Genomic DNA, 15,624 nt, shown 5'->3' with positions numbered 1-15,624 from the left:
TTTTTCAAAGCAAGGGCCAAGAAAATGTAGTTAGTTGTATTTTTTTTTTGTTTTGTTTTATAGTGGCAGTTACATACAGTTACATACAGTGTCTGACAATCAAATAAGCTTTAATTGTGCTTATTTTTTCCTGCTCTCTACCTGTGTTTTTGTGTGTGTTGTGTATTGTTTGGGCTCCTGTCTCTCATCGATCTTCTCTCCGGGAGCGAATATACAATGCAATACTTCACGCACAGAAATCCAACAATGTCCTGACTAACCTTATTATCGACTAATGTCTAATAAGTTAACTTCCTTCCTGAGGTCATTATGGAAGGCCAATGTGCCACTAATTAAGGAATTATCGATGCTGGCATATTGGAAGACTAAACTATTGAAATATTCTGAAATATCTTCATATTTCCTTCAAATCTTCACACACTGGGAAAATCTCATGTGGACGGACTGCAACGTTCTTATTACAGGTTATGCATATTTGCTTATTTGTGTGGTTTTTTTTTTTTAGGTCACGTGGAGTGTAATGAGCAGTACATTGAAATTTTGGAGAACCTGGGAAACAGCCACCTGTCCCAGGACAGTAACGAGATCTCCACAGGGTTCCTTAACCTGGCAGTGTTCACACGAGAGGTCACGGTGCTCCTCAAAACTCTGGTAAGACTTCAACTATGTTCTGTATACATACATACTTACATATGCATTATACGGGCAATAATTTGTGGACACCTGACTATGAGATTGCAATGTAATTTCGAACCTTTCATTCCCCATTTGCCGTTATAATAATCTCCACTCGTCTGGGAAGATGTTCCACTAGATTTTACACAATTGTGCTTGTGGAGAGTTGCGTCCCAGGTACCTGACGTGGGTGAGATTTCACTTGCTCCCAAAGGTGTTTAAAAGCGCTCAGATTTATAGCTGGAGATCTTCCACTCCAACGCATGTAACGCATATCTTCATGGAGCTGGCCTTGTGCACAGGGGCGTTGTCATGCTCAAACAGCTTTCTCCTAGTTCACGTAAAGGGAAAACTTTATACTACTGCATCCAGAAACTGTTTTCTGTCAAATTTGTGGTAAAATTTTGGGGAAAGATTTACATAAGGTTGGAGAAGTCAGGTGTCCCAATACTTTTGCTCCTATATTGTACGTGTATTGTGTAGCATATTCTGTACATTAGAACACGGGTTCTCTGGGCTTTCTGTATTACAAATAAGCCTGTTTTTGCTACGCTAGTAATCATTGCCGTGGTTGTTCTTATTGCCTTTTATGACCAGCATCTTCTAGATGCTATAAATTCACCATGAGGTAAAAGTTCTGATATTCGGACAGACACAAAGGATTGTGTTGGGATGTGATAAACTTGTGTTACTGTAGCATACGACCAAAATTCGTAATGAGACGCAACTTGAGAGCTAAAACACACACACGGTATGACCTCAGAGCTCAAACCTTGCTCATGAAGTCATGAGAACATCAGCAGGTTAGTTAGGGTTCACGTGTGTGTGTGTGTGTGTGTGTGAGGCATCCTTGTTTGTTTAGGAATGAATAATGATTTGGCTTCAGCTGCACTACCAGAGTGCATTAAGGGACTGGGAAGGACATCTGCACGTGTGTGTGTGTGTGTGTGGCAGCTGCAGCCAAGGCCCTCTCGAACCTGAGTGGTCCGGATTCCGTAGGCTGATTGTCTCCACGGTGACCTTAATTCATCCCAGATCTGAGTGTGTGAGTGGGTTGCGTCTGACCGCAAAGCCGTCAGTCAGAAACTCACCGGGGATGCTGAGCTCACACCGAGGCTGGGCTCGGAAAATAAACTTTTTATTCTTTTTGATCCAGGATGTGTCCGGAATCCAACCGGCTCTCTCTGTATTCTGCCGCCGCCCTTAAAATCTGCTTTGAGATTAGATGCAAGTTGATTTAAGGATCCTGGAAGAAATGAAGAGAGTTACTGAAGACAATAGAAATACATGAATATGACGATCTAGAAAATTCTAGATAGATATTAATATAAAATACGAGTATTTTGTAAGTACCGTATAAATGTAGCAAAACAATAAATATGACAGATGTTATGTAACGAAATATAAGTGTAGTAAGATAGGTGTCAGTAAAATGGAAGCAATACATCTGTAGAATGGGTTTTTTAGGCTGGGTTCAGTAGAATGGATTTAGTAGAATGGATTCTTTTGGCTGGATTCAGTAGAATGGATTTTTTAGGCTGGATTCTTTTGGCTGGATTCAGTAGAATGGATTTTTTTAGGCTGGGTTCAGTAGAATGGATTCTGTAGGCTGGATTCTGTAGAATGGATTCATTAGAATGGATTCTGTAGGTTGGATTCAGTAGGCTGGATTTCGTAGGCTGGATTCTTCAGGCAGAATAGATTCTGGGGACAGACTGGATTCTTTTGGCTTGTTTCCATAAACAGGTTGGATTCTGTAGGCTGTAGACAGACTGGATTCTGTTGACATGATTATGTAGACAGGCTGGATTCCTTAGACAGGCTGGATTTTGTAGATTAACTGGATTCTGTAGCCTGTATCGCATATGATTCTGTAGACTGAATTCTGTAGACTGGTATGTAATGCAGCAATTCATTGCACTCAGCAAATGTAAAAACCTGATATCAGACAGTAAACTATGGCCCACTTCTCAGACATGACCCTTACATCACCCCAGCGAGACGGTGTACATACAACAGATTCCCATTTGAATGTTTTTCTCTTTTTTTTTTAACCTTTTTATTTTACTTATTGTTACTTGATATGGAGCATTTTGTTGTCAGAACGTGTAAGTTAGATTTGTCACACATTGAGACTGATTTCAGCTCAATGCTACTAAAATGAGAAGATCGGTGTGTAATGAATGATTGTATGAGCAAAGATGAAGAAGACATCAGATGTAATTTCTTTGCATTTCACTAAATGTGCACTTTGTCCGAGGCTTGTGTGTTTTTTTTTCTTTCTGCTTTTCACAATATACAGCTCCAGTTGTACAATGGATTTCTGTGATATACTGAATTGTTCAGAATCTTGCTATCGGGTGTCGGGTGTCGGGTTTCGCGTTCAACCTACGAACATTCGTTTTTGCGAACTTTCACAGATGCTCAAAAACCTTGTACTGCGAACTTTTAAAGATGCAAAAAAAATCGCAGAAGAATTTTGCCAGACATATTTCACGTGCGTGTGCATGCGGTTGTACAGTAGTGCAGTGCTCAATCAAAGCCCAGTATATCCACAGGAAATCGGAAAAGCAGCGGCGATATATATATAAAAAATATATATAAATAAATAAAAAAATTAATAAAAAATTAAAAACTGCCATTTGAGTATGCCATTTTCTTGAAAAAGAAATACACATTTTGTTCAATTGTGAAGATATAAGCATCTCAAATATAATAATTAAATACATTTTGTATCATAATAAAATGTATATGCATAAATTCAATATACAAACGGTAAAAACGAGTGTTTAAGAGTAGTAAAGCCGCAGGAAATAACGTTTAAAAACAGATGCTATAAAAAAGAGAATGGAACCTAGAAATGCAGCAAACGAATAGATTTGTGTAAAAAAAAGGAAAAATGATGCATTGGTGCACAAATGCATAATCATTCGCCTGAAAACCACAACAGTGACTAAACTTGATCGTTTCCTGCTACTGTTACTTGAGGACGCAATTAGCCATTTACCATAGTGATGCGTAGGAAGATGACCTCTGATAAAACAGCAGTGTCACTAAATTTATAGTGAAAGATTTATTGCCCTTCACTACATTGAGCTGGTTTAGGTAGTGTCCTCTATTACATTCTGTTGTGCTCCTATGTACATGCTGTTTTGTGCTGTGGTATGCAGAGAAAATCCCTCTCTTTCTCTTTCTTTTTTTGAATGAAGCTTTTTTTTTGTTATTTGGCTTTGTGATTTGCCTTCTTCCGTTCGCTTAGGCATTTGTAACTGCAGCACTAAAGTTCAGCCGTGCTAAAATAGATTATTAACATCTCTTCACATCATGTTTTATTTGCACCAAATAATAAATAGTAGCGATTGAACAGTATCAGCACCGTTATCAGCGAAATGTGAACGATACCATCCCTAAGGTGGCATGAACAAAATTAGCTATAGATCGTTTTTGTTAGCTGCTAGCTACCATTAGCGAGAGAACGCGCGCCTGAATGTGTTACAGATTGATGACAGAAAAAGTATTTTTCTTGTCTTTACATGGGAGTTTATAAAAACATCAGTGTGAGCCCGGAGAGAGAGAGAGAGAGAGAGAGAGAGAGAGAGAAAAAAAGGGTAAAACTGAAAATGTCTTTCTAGCCTCTTAACTCAGCAAGTGTCTGTCTTCTGTCTTTCAGCACCCGAGTGCTATTTTCATGTCTTGTCATAAGCACAAGACAAACAAAGCGACGTTATGGAGTCTTTACCATTGTCACTGTTTTCTTCCGTTTTCCCGATTTGACTTTAACGCAAATTCTGCACATTTATTTCGCTCAGTTTCTAAAGGAGGACATTTTCTCATGCGTTTTTTCCAAAGGAAGATTTACAGAAAGAGCTCTAGAGCCAGATTTTTCCACAATACGGAAACACAGATTTTCCTCCAAGAAAACCAAGAATTATGGAACAGCATCTGGGTGGAAAATCACAGACGATATATATTTTACGTTGAGAGTTTACTTGAAAGTTGGCGTGTGTGTGTGTGTGTGTGTGTGTGTGTGTGTGTGTGTGTGTTAGGAATGGGAAAATTCCAGTTTGCAACAGTGCATCCGCATAAAGGTTAACGATTTAAAAAAGTGTGCATCGTATACAATTTGCATCAGGATGCATCGTTTTTGGCATATTTGCATCGATAAAAAAATATTTATTTATATATGATTTTTAAGTAATAATCAATAATTCAATTTTAATAATTATCAATAATTATCAATTTCAATAATAATCAATAATTCAATTTCAATAATTCGTGACCAAGGTTTTCTAGATCGATTTCTCCTTGCTACTCGAGCGTGTTCTCTCGGCGTCGCTGCAGCTACGTAAACACGGCGCATCACAGCGCTACGGAGGCCGAGGCGCGTCCCGAGAGTCGCATAGAATACAGATTAACATGGCAGAGGTAGAGCTGTGACTTCCTGCAGACACCAAAAAAAAAAAAAAAACTCTGGGTTTATTTCAATTTTTTTTCCCCATCAGTTTGTGAAAAGGCCATGCGTTAGAAGTCAGAAGGCACCTAAGTAAATTGATGATTTGCATATGCATGTGCATTTTTTTTCCATTGCGTTGAATCGAAATCGGATCGCATCGTAGCTGCTTCATCTGTATCTTTAATGTATCGTTTTGTTGGAGATTCGAATCGCATCGGCCTCAGTAATGGAGTGTCTGATTTTGTGTGTCTTTGCTTTTGCAGGTGCAGAATCTACACAGCATTCTTTCTTTTCCTCTGGAGAACATCTTGAAGACTGAACTGCGGGACTGCAGACTGGTGAGTTTCACTGAGAATCTCACGTTAAAGGGGAGGTTATCGATATTAAAGGTATATACCAATAAGTGGGATGGCTACAATTAAATGCCCTTGTGTGTGAATTCCAATGCTTTGTGCCATACAGTGGATATTGGGAAAGTATTATTATATACACAAACTTTGGCCCATATAGCAAAAAAAAAAAAAAAAGCAGGAATTAACGATGAGTAAATCAATGAGCAAAAGCAATAGATCTGGTGCATGTGAGGGAACGTGACTAGAAAAAGTGCGAAACAATGGTGTCGTTTTGAGTCAAAATTACGCTCTGTTCCAGAACCTTCGACGCGGTCCACTGTGCCCCATAGTTATATTTTAAAACGGACATTGTTTCTCTAATGGAGTCCTTTTAAACCAGAAGTATTTCACTTTCAAACCAGTGAATAATGAGACCTTTTGAAGACTTGGTACTGGTTCAAAGCTTTGTTTATTTAAGCATCAATGTCTTTTTTCCCTTTTTTTAAGGACCATCTAAATTCGGTACTGTTGTGAAAATTGTGGAGCTTCAATAAAAAAAAAAAGCGATCAAAAAGCAAGCAAAGAAAATCCAGATGTAAAAAAAAATATATATGCAAATTAGAAACACCCCTTTCAGGTCTGCATTTGCATATTGGACATGATTGGATCTTATATTTGTGATGCAATAATACTCCTGGATTATTGTTTATATTCATCGAACGTGGTTGATGCCCTCTTTCACATCGACTTACAATCATCTCATTTATACAGGGTGGCGCAGGGAGAAAGGAAATTCGGGAACTCACGACCCTGCGGCGTGGGGAATTGTTCAGAACCAGTTCGAACTCGTTTCGAACCCCTTGCAATTAGTCCTAGTGGAGTCGTGCGCTACGAGAGTTTGCTGTAAAACCTCTTATAACAATGGTGATAGTTTGAGTGCCGCTCAAAGGGAATTTTGGTGTCATTACTAGTTAGGACAGAGGGGACAACATCTAATGCACAGTCTAAGTTGAGGGCCAGATAGTTTATTAAGATTGAACATTTTTGGCTGTAGATTTAGTAAACATTTCCTGCAGTCTGCCTTTTAATTCTTTGGCCAATTTGATGTTTTTTTCTCGCATACTAAGCTCCACGCTCCTTTACCATCGACATTAAATAACCTTATAACACAAAAATAATGTCTCATAAAACAAAATACACACTGGTTTTTGAAGCACAAACATATATTCGCTCTCCCATCCTTCATCAAATTGTCTTCTTTTGGTGTCGACTCTTGTCCTCTTGGACATTTTGTGATTGATTGATTGATATTTCAAATCTTCGCTCGTTAAAAAAAACTCTGAAAAGTGAGCCACGAGTTTATCGCCTGTGGGGTAGGGTGGGTGCGGAAATGAGATCAAGTTACGCACGTGGTCTGAGTAGCAGACGCGGTAACGCACGTGGTCAGAATAACAGCAGTTGTACACAGAATTATATCTTTGAGACACTGACTTTTAAAGGTTGGTGCACCCTGTGACTGTGCATGTAGCCCTGTGCTGCCATCTGTTGGCAGGTTACAAAACTAACTCTCGAAACCTTTTGATAGCACCTCGTATAACTGATGGAAAAGAGGTTCGAAACGAGCTCGCACTGGTTCCGAACAATTGCAGACGTCCTGGGGTCGCAACTCCCAACTGAAATTTCCGTTTCCTCACGCCATCATGACCTTCTGATCAGAAGTTGACTGTTGAGCTGCCACATTTCTGTCAACGCCAATCAATTTTACATAAACCAGAGCGTTCCACCATGTCATTTCTCACACCTTATGTCTCTCTCTGGCTTTTTGTTCTGTCTCAGGATCTGAGGAAGCAGATGGAAAAGGGCGGGAAGGATTACGACGTTAAAATGTGAGAACGCACACCTGATCAGATGCATCCGAACAAACAGACAGGCAGCTAGACAAGGTTTCTTTGTGTGTGTGTGTGTGTGTGTGTGTGTGTGTGTGTGTGTGTGTCTCAGGGGGAAGCTCGAGAGGGAGAGGCACAAGCAGTACGGCTTGATACGGCTCGACTCGGACATAGTGGAGGACATGGAGAGAGAGAGGAGGACTTTCCAGCTGCAGATGTGCGAGGTGTGTGTGTGTGTGTGTGTGTGAATTTTTGTTGGGATCAGTTCTTTAAACAGGCTAGTAAAAGTGGTTAGGTCATGTTCTCCATGTGTGGCTTGGGGAAAGTTTTTGTTTTTGTGCATGGATCAGGGAAAGTTCTGCTTAAGTTGCACTACTGAACCAGGATGTAGTAATAAATTAAAATAAAAAGTTATAGTAGAGGGGGATTCCTTTTCTTTCCTCCGGCCACAAACCTCCATATATTCTTGAGTTTCTGCTTTATTGCAGCAGATGTCCTTTTTTTTTTTTTTTTTCTTCGACCAACCCCTGACATGAACACACTACATTGCAATGGTCACGTGTTCACTGTAGGTCCTGTTGATAGGTATTAGATTCAGAAGAAGCATCGCAAAAAGCTAACAGGGGGTACTGTGTTTAGTGTGCAAAGCTCTCCGCTTAAAGATCTTTCACCACGCTTTCGTACTTTTTAACAAATCTGTTTGCAATCAGTCCATCTCTAAAATCAGGCCACCCTCTCAGAGCAGTGTAACAATAGAATTTTCTTCAATCCCCTAGGGGTCTGCCACGGTACTGCAGGCATCCACTTATCAATGTTGAATCACAAATAATTTTTTTGTCAAACAAATAAGCATGGGTAAAAACAAGTCTCTATCGCCTAATGGGACCTGAAGAACTATGAAGATCCCAGATCTATTCTGTTCCGTCATTCTCTCTTTGTATTTACAGTATTTGCTGAAGGTGCAGGAGATGAAGATACGACAGGGTCCTGATCTGCTCCAGAGCCTTATCAAGTATTTCCAAGCCCAGCTCAAGTACGTTATATCATTATACCACTGCTCGTGTTCATGTAGAACTTCTGAGAACATCTGTCTGTGTGTGTGTGTATACAAATGGCAGAGGTAGAGCTGCACTACAAAGGTCTGTTTGTGAAAAGGCATTTTGTTGGATGAGGTAGAATATGATTTTCCCTTCAATTGAACTAGAAGACCCAAAACCTAAAGAGCCCCGGCCTTCTCAACCTCCCTGAACATTTTTGAGATGAATTGGAACACTGACTGTAACCCTAGACCTCCTCAACTCCTCACTAATGCCCTTGTAGTTCCAATTTTAACCCAAAGGTGTTCAGTAGGGTTGAGTGTGATAGTAGATCTTCCATTCCAAACCATGTAAAGAGTATCTTCATGGAGCTGGATTTGTGCACAGGGGCATTGTGATGCTGGAACAGGTTTGGGTCTGGTAGTTCAGCATCCAAAGACGTCCTGTACAATTGTTTACCTTCAACTTTGTGGTAACAGTGTTGGGTAGAAGAGCATATTTCTGGAGAAGTCAGGTGGATATGGAGGTGTATGAAGGTGGACAGATATGTAAATGTGTGATCATCTTTTTTTCTTTTTTTTTTTTTCCAGTTTCTTTCAGGATGGCCTGAAAGCTGCAGAAAATCTCAGTCCCTTTGTGGAAAAGCTAGCAGCCTCTGTTCACACGGTGTGTGTTTTTACATTCCGAATATCTTCTCCTATCAAATCTCTTCGTTCAGATGTCCCGAGTGTCCTTTTAATCCACAGTTTACATGTTTATGCTTTTTTTATTTTTTATAAATTTTTTTGCTTCTATGGAAATACTTTGGTGATAAAAATCAAACCCACAGTGGTATGCATTGTGCTTTCGTTTTTGTCACCAGTGCAGTTACGGCGTCTCGTAACCTTTGAGATTACTATTGATTTGCTCCTTGAGCCAGACGTTAAACATTTAACACCCTAACAGGATGGTTTGGCCGACAAACAAGGAAGAATGATTATCTGGAATTTCACTCCATAGTGCAGTGTGTGTGTGTGTGTGTGTGTGTGTGTGTGTGTGTGTGTGTGTGTGTGTGTGTGTGTGTGTGTGTGTGTGTGTGTGTGTGATCTTTTCTGTAAAAGGAAGTAGTCTGAATTATTAAATCTTTGGACAATTTCAAGAAAAAGATGTAGGTCTGGGTCTGAGACGGCGGTGCTCATTTGCATTCTTCTGACCTGAAAATTCTTGTCAGTTCCTGTGATCGAGAAGAACTGGCCATGAGAAGTTCTTTTTAACTATAGCGATTTTGAACTCGTAACTTGAAAAGAATTCCAGGACAAGTGCTCGTGCAAAGGTCTCTCACCGCTGAGATTATGTGAGAACTCGGAACTCATAAAGGGGGACATTTATTAGAACATCTTGAACATTGCTCTACTCGTCCCTCCATACTCTGCCACTTCTTCACCGATCGCTTTGTCCTCTACCACTGCTCCACTCATCCCTCCAACGAACTCTCACTTTATTTCCGAACAGCTCACTAACAGTCTTCAAACATCCAAACTCCTGCCTCCTCCTCTGAAAAACTAAAATGAGCACTCCTTCTTTAAAACTCTCTTTCCATCCTTCATCCCTTTTTCCACAGTTTTCTCTCCAAAACAGAGTTTTTGACTGGTTTCTTAGTCAGTGTAGTAATAAAACCAGTATCAGAATGTATTTATGAATAGAGACTTCAAAGCACATTTGTACGTCTCTCTGGAAAACCGGGTGTCTCCCAAATGCCATAAATGTAAATGAAGTAAAAGGAAACTTGATTCTAGAATCAAAAACAATTCTAGAGTAAACAGAGTTCATCAACACTGCAGCCAATTGTAAACTTAAAAGAGAATTCTAGAAGACGTCACTGTGAACGTTTTCTGGAAACAGTGCAGCGATTTCCGAATCTGTAATGTCAAAAGGGAACTCTAGAGCAGCGACGTTCTAAATCTGCGTATTCATGACTATTAATTCGTCTTGTTGTGTAATGTCATGTCTGCGTGCCTAAGCCTCTACAGTATTACATAATATCGGACAAACAGCCTCTTAAATAAAATCCTGGTATTCTTCCAGACTCCCGGATGATTATTTTTTTCTCGCTTCCTTGTGAGGTTCAGGCATGTTCCAGCAGATCCGTTGTTTTGCATTAAAAAAAAAACTGGTTTGTGTGAAGCTCATAAAAACACGTTCTCACGAAGAGACTTTCGGCTCTTTCGGTTTAACGGGTAGAAGCATAAAGGTTGGGCTGTGTCATTGGAGAGAAAGAAAAAAAACAATGCAAAATGGCCTGAAAGTTGCCTTGTCTTGAGTTCCCAGATCTGATGTCGAATTAATATTCATATTGTTTCCCAACTGGCCTCTAAAAAAAGACAAGAAAGTGACTGTGAGGGGAAAATATTTTTCTCAGCAATCACACGCACACACACAGAGAGAACAGGCCATGCCAAAAAAAAAACAATCTATTTCCCTGAAATAAAAACATGCAGAACTAATTGCTGGGATCTGTGGTAGAGGTTGGTGAGCTTAATACACACCTTAAGTTTCATTCCTTGGAATTTGACTTAATATCACCATAATTGATTATTTAGAAACGAGTTTATTAGAGGGACAGCACATGTAGGACGTTTTGGAGACAAAGTGAGGGTGGCGCAATTGAGATGGTTTGGACATGTGCAGAGGAGGGACATGGGGTATATTGGTAGGAGAATGCTGAGGATGGAGCCACCAGGAAGGAGGAAAAGAGGAAGACCAAGGAGGAGGTTTATGGATGTGGTGAGGGAAGACATGCAGGTAGTTGGTGTGAAAGAGGCAGATGTGGAGGACGGGGGGGGTATGGAGACGGATGATCCGCTGTGGCGACCCCTAATGGGAGAAGCCAAAAGAGGAAGATGTTGATCACCGTAATTGATATTATATCGTTTAAAGTATTGGGACGCTTGATCTTTTCAGCCATACGAGGTGCTATCAACGCTTGCACACCATCACCTTGAAAGTAGTCCCCTTGTACAGCGATACTGCGTTCCCAGTGTCCCTGCCACTTATGGAATGTGTCCTAGAAGAATTCTTTTCGAAGCATGTCGAGCTCCCTCTACGATTCGTGCCGGATCTCCACAACGGTGTCAAAACGGCGACCTTTGAGCTGATCTTCATTTTCGGGAAAAGGGGTAAATCCGCGGGAGCCGTGTCTGGCGAATACGGTGGGTGCGAAAGTGAGATCACGATGTTTCCAGCGAGAAACTTGCTTGAGAGGAGAGCTCGGTGGCACCATCGCACGTGGTCAGAAGATGCAGATGTGGTAACGCCTGTGGTCAGATTAGCATTAGTTGCACAGCTGCCGATGTGCACAGGACACAATGTCTTTTAGCACACGGACTTATGAAGATCGGTGCTTCCTGTGACTGTGCGTTCAGCCTTCTGCTTGTGAAAATCTTCACAAAATCACTCCTGAATCTAGTGAAATTTGGATCTTTCCAGAAGAATGGAGATTATACCAGCATATGGAGAGTGCTTTTAAGAAATCGTAAACTTTGTTTTGTGTGTAGGTTCGTCAGGACGAGGACGAGCAGGTGAAGCAGCTCTCTCAGCTCCGTGACTGCCTCAGGAGTCAGCTACAAGTGGACGGTAAAGAGGTAACTCCATCACACAACATAACTCACGTTTTTGAAGATCGTGAAAAATCAACAATGATGCTGATCTCTTTTTTGTTTTGTTTTTGTTTTTAAGGATTACTTAAACAGGAAGAACTCTGGTCACGGCTACAGCATCCACCAGCCCCAGGGCAACAAAAAATACGGCACCGAGAAATCTGGCTTCCTGCTCAAGAAGAGCGACGGGTGAGTCAGAACATGGGCTGAACCACAATCGCAAACTGTTCTGATGCACTAATCACTATTATACCGTATATGTTGCAACGACTTGCCATGAACAGATTTGCATTCAAGTCTCCATCAGAAACAGTTGATGAACTCACCAGGCTCATTTTTGAGTCTGGTTTCTTCCGCATACCATCCCAGGGCTTTTTTTCTCTCAAGACAATGTCTATTGTTAAAATTGATTTGCAACCGTTCACATTTCCACCTTTATGCAAAGCAACTTACAACTGAGCAGTTCAGGGTTAAGGGCCTTCCTCAAGTTCTCAGCAGTGGTAGCTTGGGTGTGCTGGGATTTGAACTTGTAACCTACCAATCCAGAGTCCAATTCCTTAACCACTGAGCCTTCAACACCCGTGTTGTGTGTATATATATATCTATCCACCACGGAAGTGATTTCCATGAAAGACTTTATTTTACTGCTTCAAAAACGTTTTCAAGTTGAGTAGTTTGTATCAGACAAGAATCAGTGGATGACATTTTCACTGTTGACTGCCACATTTGGATCTCCAGACTGATTACTGTATATGGGAGCTGAATGATGATGATGGGTGTTGAAGGCTCAGTGGTTAAGGAATGCACTGGCAACCCTCTTGACAACTAAGGTTAAAGAACGGTGATCAGTACGGGGTGGTAATACTGCGATGCGTTAATAATTGAGCAAATTACATTATATAATTTGGTCAAAAAAGAGCAATTTACCCTACCGTAACGTACGAATGAAATAGTATTTATGTATGTTATAGCGGGGACGTGGACGAGTGCTGGATCGTGAGTGGAGGGTGAAGCATACGCTGCTACGGCGGTAAAATAATTGTAAAATTTTGACGTATCGCCGTCATAAGATTGAAAAATTCAGTCGAACCATCGCAACTCGGACTATCTGTAGTTAGGGGAGGTGGTAGCTTAGTGGTTAAGGTGTTGGACTCTGGATCTGAAGGTCATGAGTTCAAATCCCAACCACATCAAGCTGCAACTTTTGGGCCCCTGGGCAAGGCCCCTGACTTCAGAGCTGCTATGAATAAGATAAATGTATGTCGCTCTGGATGAGGGTGTCTGCCAAATGCCATGAATTTAAATGTAGTATAGTAGAACGGTGGGGATTTTCCCCCCCCCCAACATCGTCTGTGAGCGAGAGGTCTGTGTGCGTGTTGGGAAATCGCTAGAATGTTCTTTCGCAAACACACTGCTTCATTTGTTCTGTCAGATCTTTCTTTTTTTCCCTAAGCCAAACACTGACGATGGTGTATGTTGGCTCGGTCAGTGACCAGGGGAAGACGGGGGCTGCACATGGAAGTGCAGTGTGTTTTAAATGTGTGTGTGTGTGTGTGTGTGTGTGTGTGTGTGTGTGTGTGTGTGTGTGTGTGTGTGTGTGTGTGTGTGTGTGTGTGTGTGTGTGTGTTGGAGTGTGCGCATTTGCTGCTATTATTCAGCTGTTCTTTATTAAGTCTGGTTTGACCTCCGACTCTGTGTAGACACGAATGGTCAAATCCGAATCGCCTGCAAGTTTGCTCACTCGGAAAACGTTTACGTTTATGGCCCTCGGCAGATGCTTTCATCTAAGAGTTTCCTCCTTTATGCTAAAGAGCAGTTAAGGGCCTTGCTCAAGGACCCCGCAGTGGCAGCTTGGTGGTGCTGGGATTAGAACCGTTTTGGTGCTAATTTCTAGATTTAAAAAAAGACACACACTTTCTCACTCTAAGACATGAATAACAGTTCATTCAGAGGTGTTAGTCAGCAAGAGACACCCTTTTACATCATTAGATTTATCTGGTTCCTGTGGTGCCTGTGGTGTCACCCCAGGCCTTCTTACCACACCTACGTACATCATTATCCGACTTGTGAAACACCTCACAAAATCTAGTTGAACATCTTGCCAGAAGAGCGAGACTTATAATAAGAGCAAATGGTGGACTCATTGTGGAATGGGGTGTTCAAAAAGAAGCACATACGAATCTTATGGTCAGGTGTCCACGAACTTTGGTCCATATTGTGAATCTTGAGTTGTCCGGTTGGTGGTATTGTATAATTTCCTAAAGTAAAAAGAGCATTTCTAATTCAGTGTGATCGGATTCTTAATGAGTTGGATGAAGAACAATTGAAAAATAAGTGTGCACTTACTTTTGCCCTCGTATCAGCCCCAGTCTGTCTGCCTCTGCTTTATGAAGAGCGTCTTGTTTGGGGTAAGCGGTTAGAAGGTAGGAAATGTGGTTTGACAGACTTCCTTTGACTTCCTCCCAGGAAAATGTAGTCCAGATGTGGAGAAAGAATAAACAGTGACTCATCAGGACATACTGGTTTCTTCCAAAACATGGTTTCTGTTTTTTTTTTTTTTTTTTTCCCCCAGCTTTTGATGATTGAGGTTGTAAGAGACGGCAGTGTTTTTGAGTCTGAGAGCTGAGCTGTGTTTCATGTCTCATGTTCAATGCTGTGAAAAGGCTAAGCTTTCAATTAGGGCTGTGTATTGAAAAGAACCTGGCGATACGATACATACGATATGTACAATTGCGATACGATACATTGCGATACTGTAAACAAGGCGATATATTGGGATATTTATAAGAAGAGGTAGTGAGCAGCAGTATGGTTTCATGCTGAGGAAGAGCTCCACAGATGCATTATTTGCTTTGAGGATGTTTATGGAGTATAGAGAAGGTCAGAAGGAGTTGAATTGTGTATTTGTGGATTTAGAGAAAGCGTATGACAGGGTGGAGAGATGAGTTGTGGTACTTTATGAGGAAGTCAGGTGTGTGAGGGTGGTGCAGGACATGTATGAGGACAGTGTGGGGCAGTAGGAACAACAGACTGGTTCAAGGTGGAGGTTGGACTGCATCAAGGATCGGCTCTGAGCCCTTTCCGGTTTGCAGTGGTGATGGACAGGTTGACGGACGAGGTCAGACAGGAGTCTCCCTGGACTATGATGTTTGCGGATGATATTGTGATTTGTGGTGAGAGTAGGGAGCAGGTTGAGAAGAGCCTGGAGAGGTGGAGGTACATGCTGGAGAGAAGGGGAATGAAAGTCAGTAGGAGTAAGACAGAGTACATGTGCGTGAATGAGAGGGAGGGCAGTGGAGGGGTGCGGTTGCAGGGAGAAGAGATGGAGAAGGTGGAGGAGTTCAGGTACCTAAGGTCAACAGTGTAAAGTAATGGAGAGTGTGTTAGATAAGTGAAGAAAAGAGTGCAGGCAGGTGGAGTGGGTGGAGAAGAGTGATAGCAGGAGTGATTTGTGATAGAAGAGTATCTGTGAGAGTGAAGGGGAAAGAGACAGTGGCATGGAGTAAAAGACAGGAGGTGGAGCTGGAGGTAGCAGAGCTGAAGATGTTGAGATGTTTGTTGGGAGTGACGACGATGGACAAGATTAGAAATGAGTTTATTAGAGGG

At 41.4% G+C, this 15,624-nt stretch overlaps 1 protein-coding gene across 2 annotated transcripts in view; it reads left to right on the top strand.

Moving 5' to 3' along the window:
- The window catches only part of asap3 (ArfGAP with SH3 domain, ankyrin repeat and PH domain 3), a 55,103-nt gene that overhangs the window by 22,542 nt on the left and 16,937 nt on the right, over positions 1 to 15,624 (top strand). For both annotated transcript variants that reach the window (XR_014534090.1, XM_083544590.1), the window contains exons 3-10: positions 506 to 651; positions 5,392 to 5,466; positions 7,297 to 7,346; positions 7,459 to 7,570; positions 8,294 to 8,379; positions 8,974 to 9,049; positions 11,917 to 12,003; positions 12,098 to 12,207. Coding sequence is in view for 1 of the 2 variants with exons in the window: in XM_083544590.1 (XP_083400716.1) it covers positions 506 to 651; positions 5,392 to 5,466; positions 7,297 to 7,346; positions 7,459 to 7,570; positions 8,294 to 8,379; positions 8,974 to 9,049; positions 11,917 to 12,003; positions 12,098 to 12,207 (742 nt within the window). In the remaining variant the exon portion in view is untranslated. The remainder of the gene's footprint in view (positions 1 to 505; positions 652 to 5,391; positions 5,467 to 7,296; positions 7,347 to 7,458; positions 7,571 to 8,293; positions 8,380 to 8,973; positions 9,050 to 11,916; positions 12,004 to 12,097; positions 12,208 to 15,624) is intronic.

Source organism: Silurus aristotelis (genome assembly GCF_946808225.1).
Source record: "Silurus aristotelis genome assembly, chromosome: 6".
Classification (NCBI taxonomy): Eukaryota; Metazoa; Chordata; class Actinopteri; order Siluriformes; family Siluridae; genus Silurus; species Silurus aristotelis.
This window is presented reverse-complemented; position numbering and strand designations above follow the sequence as displayed.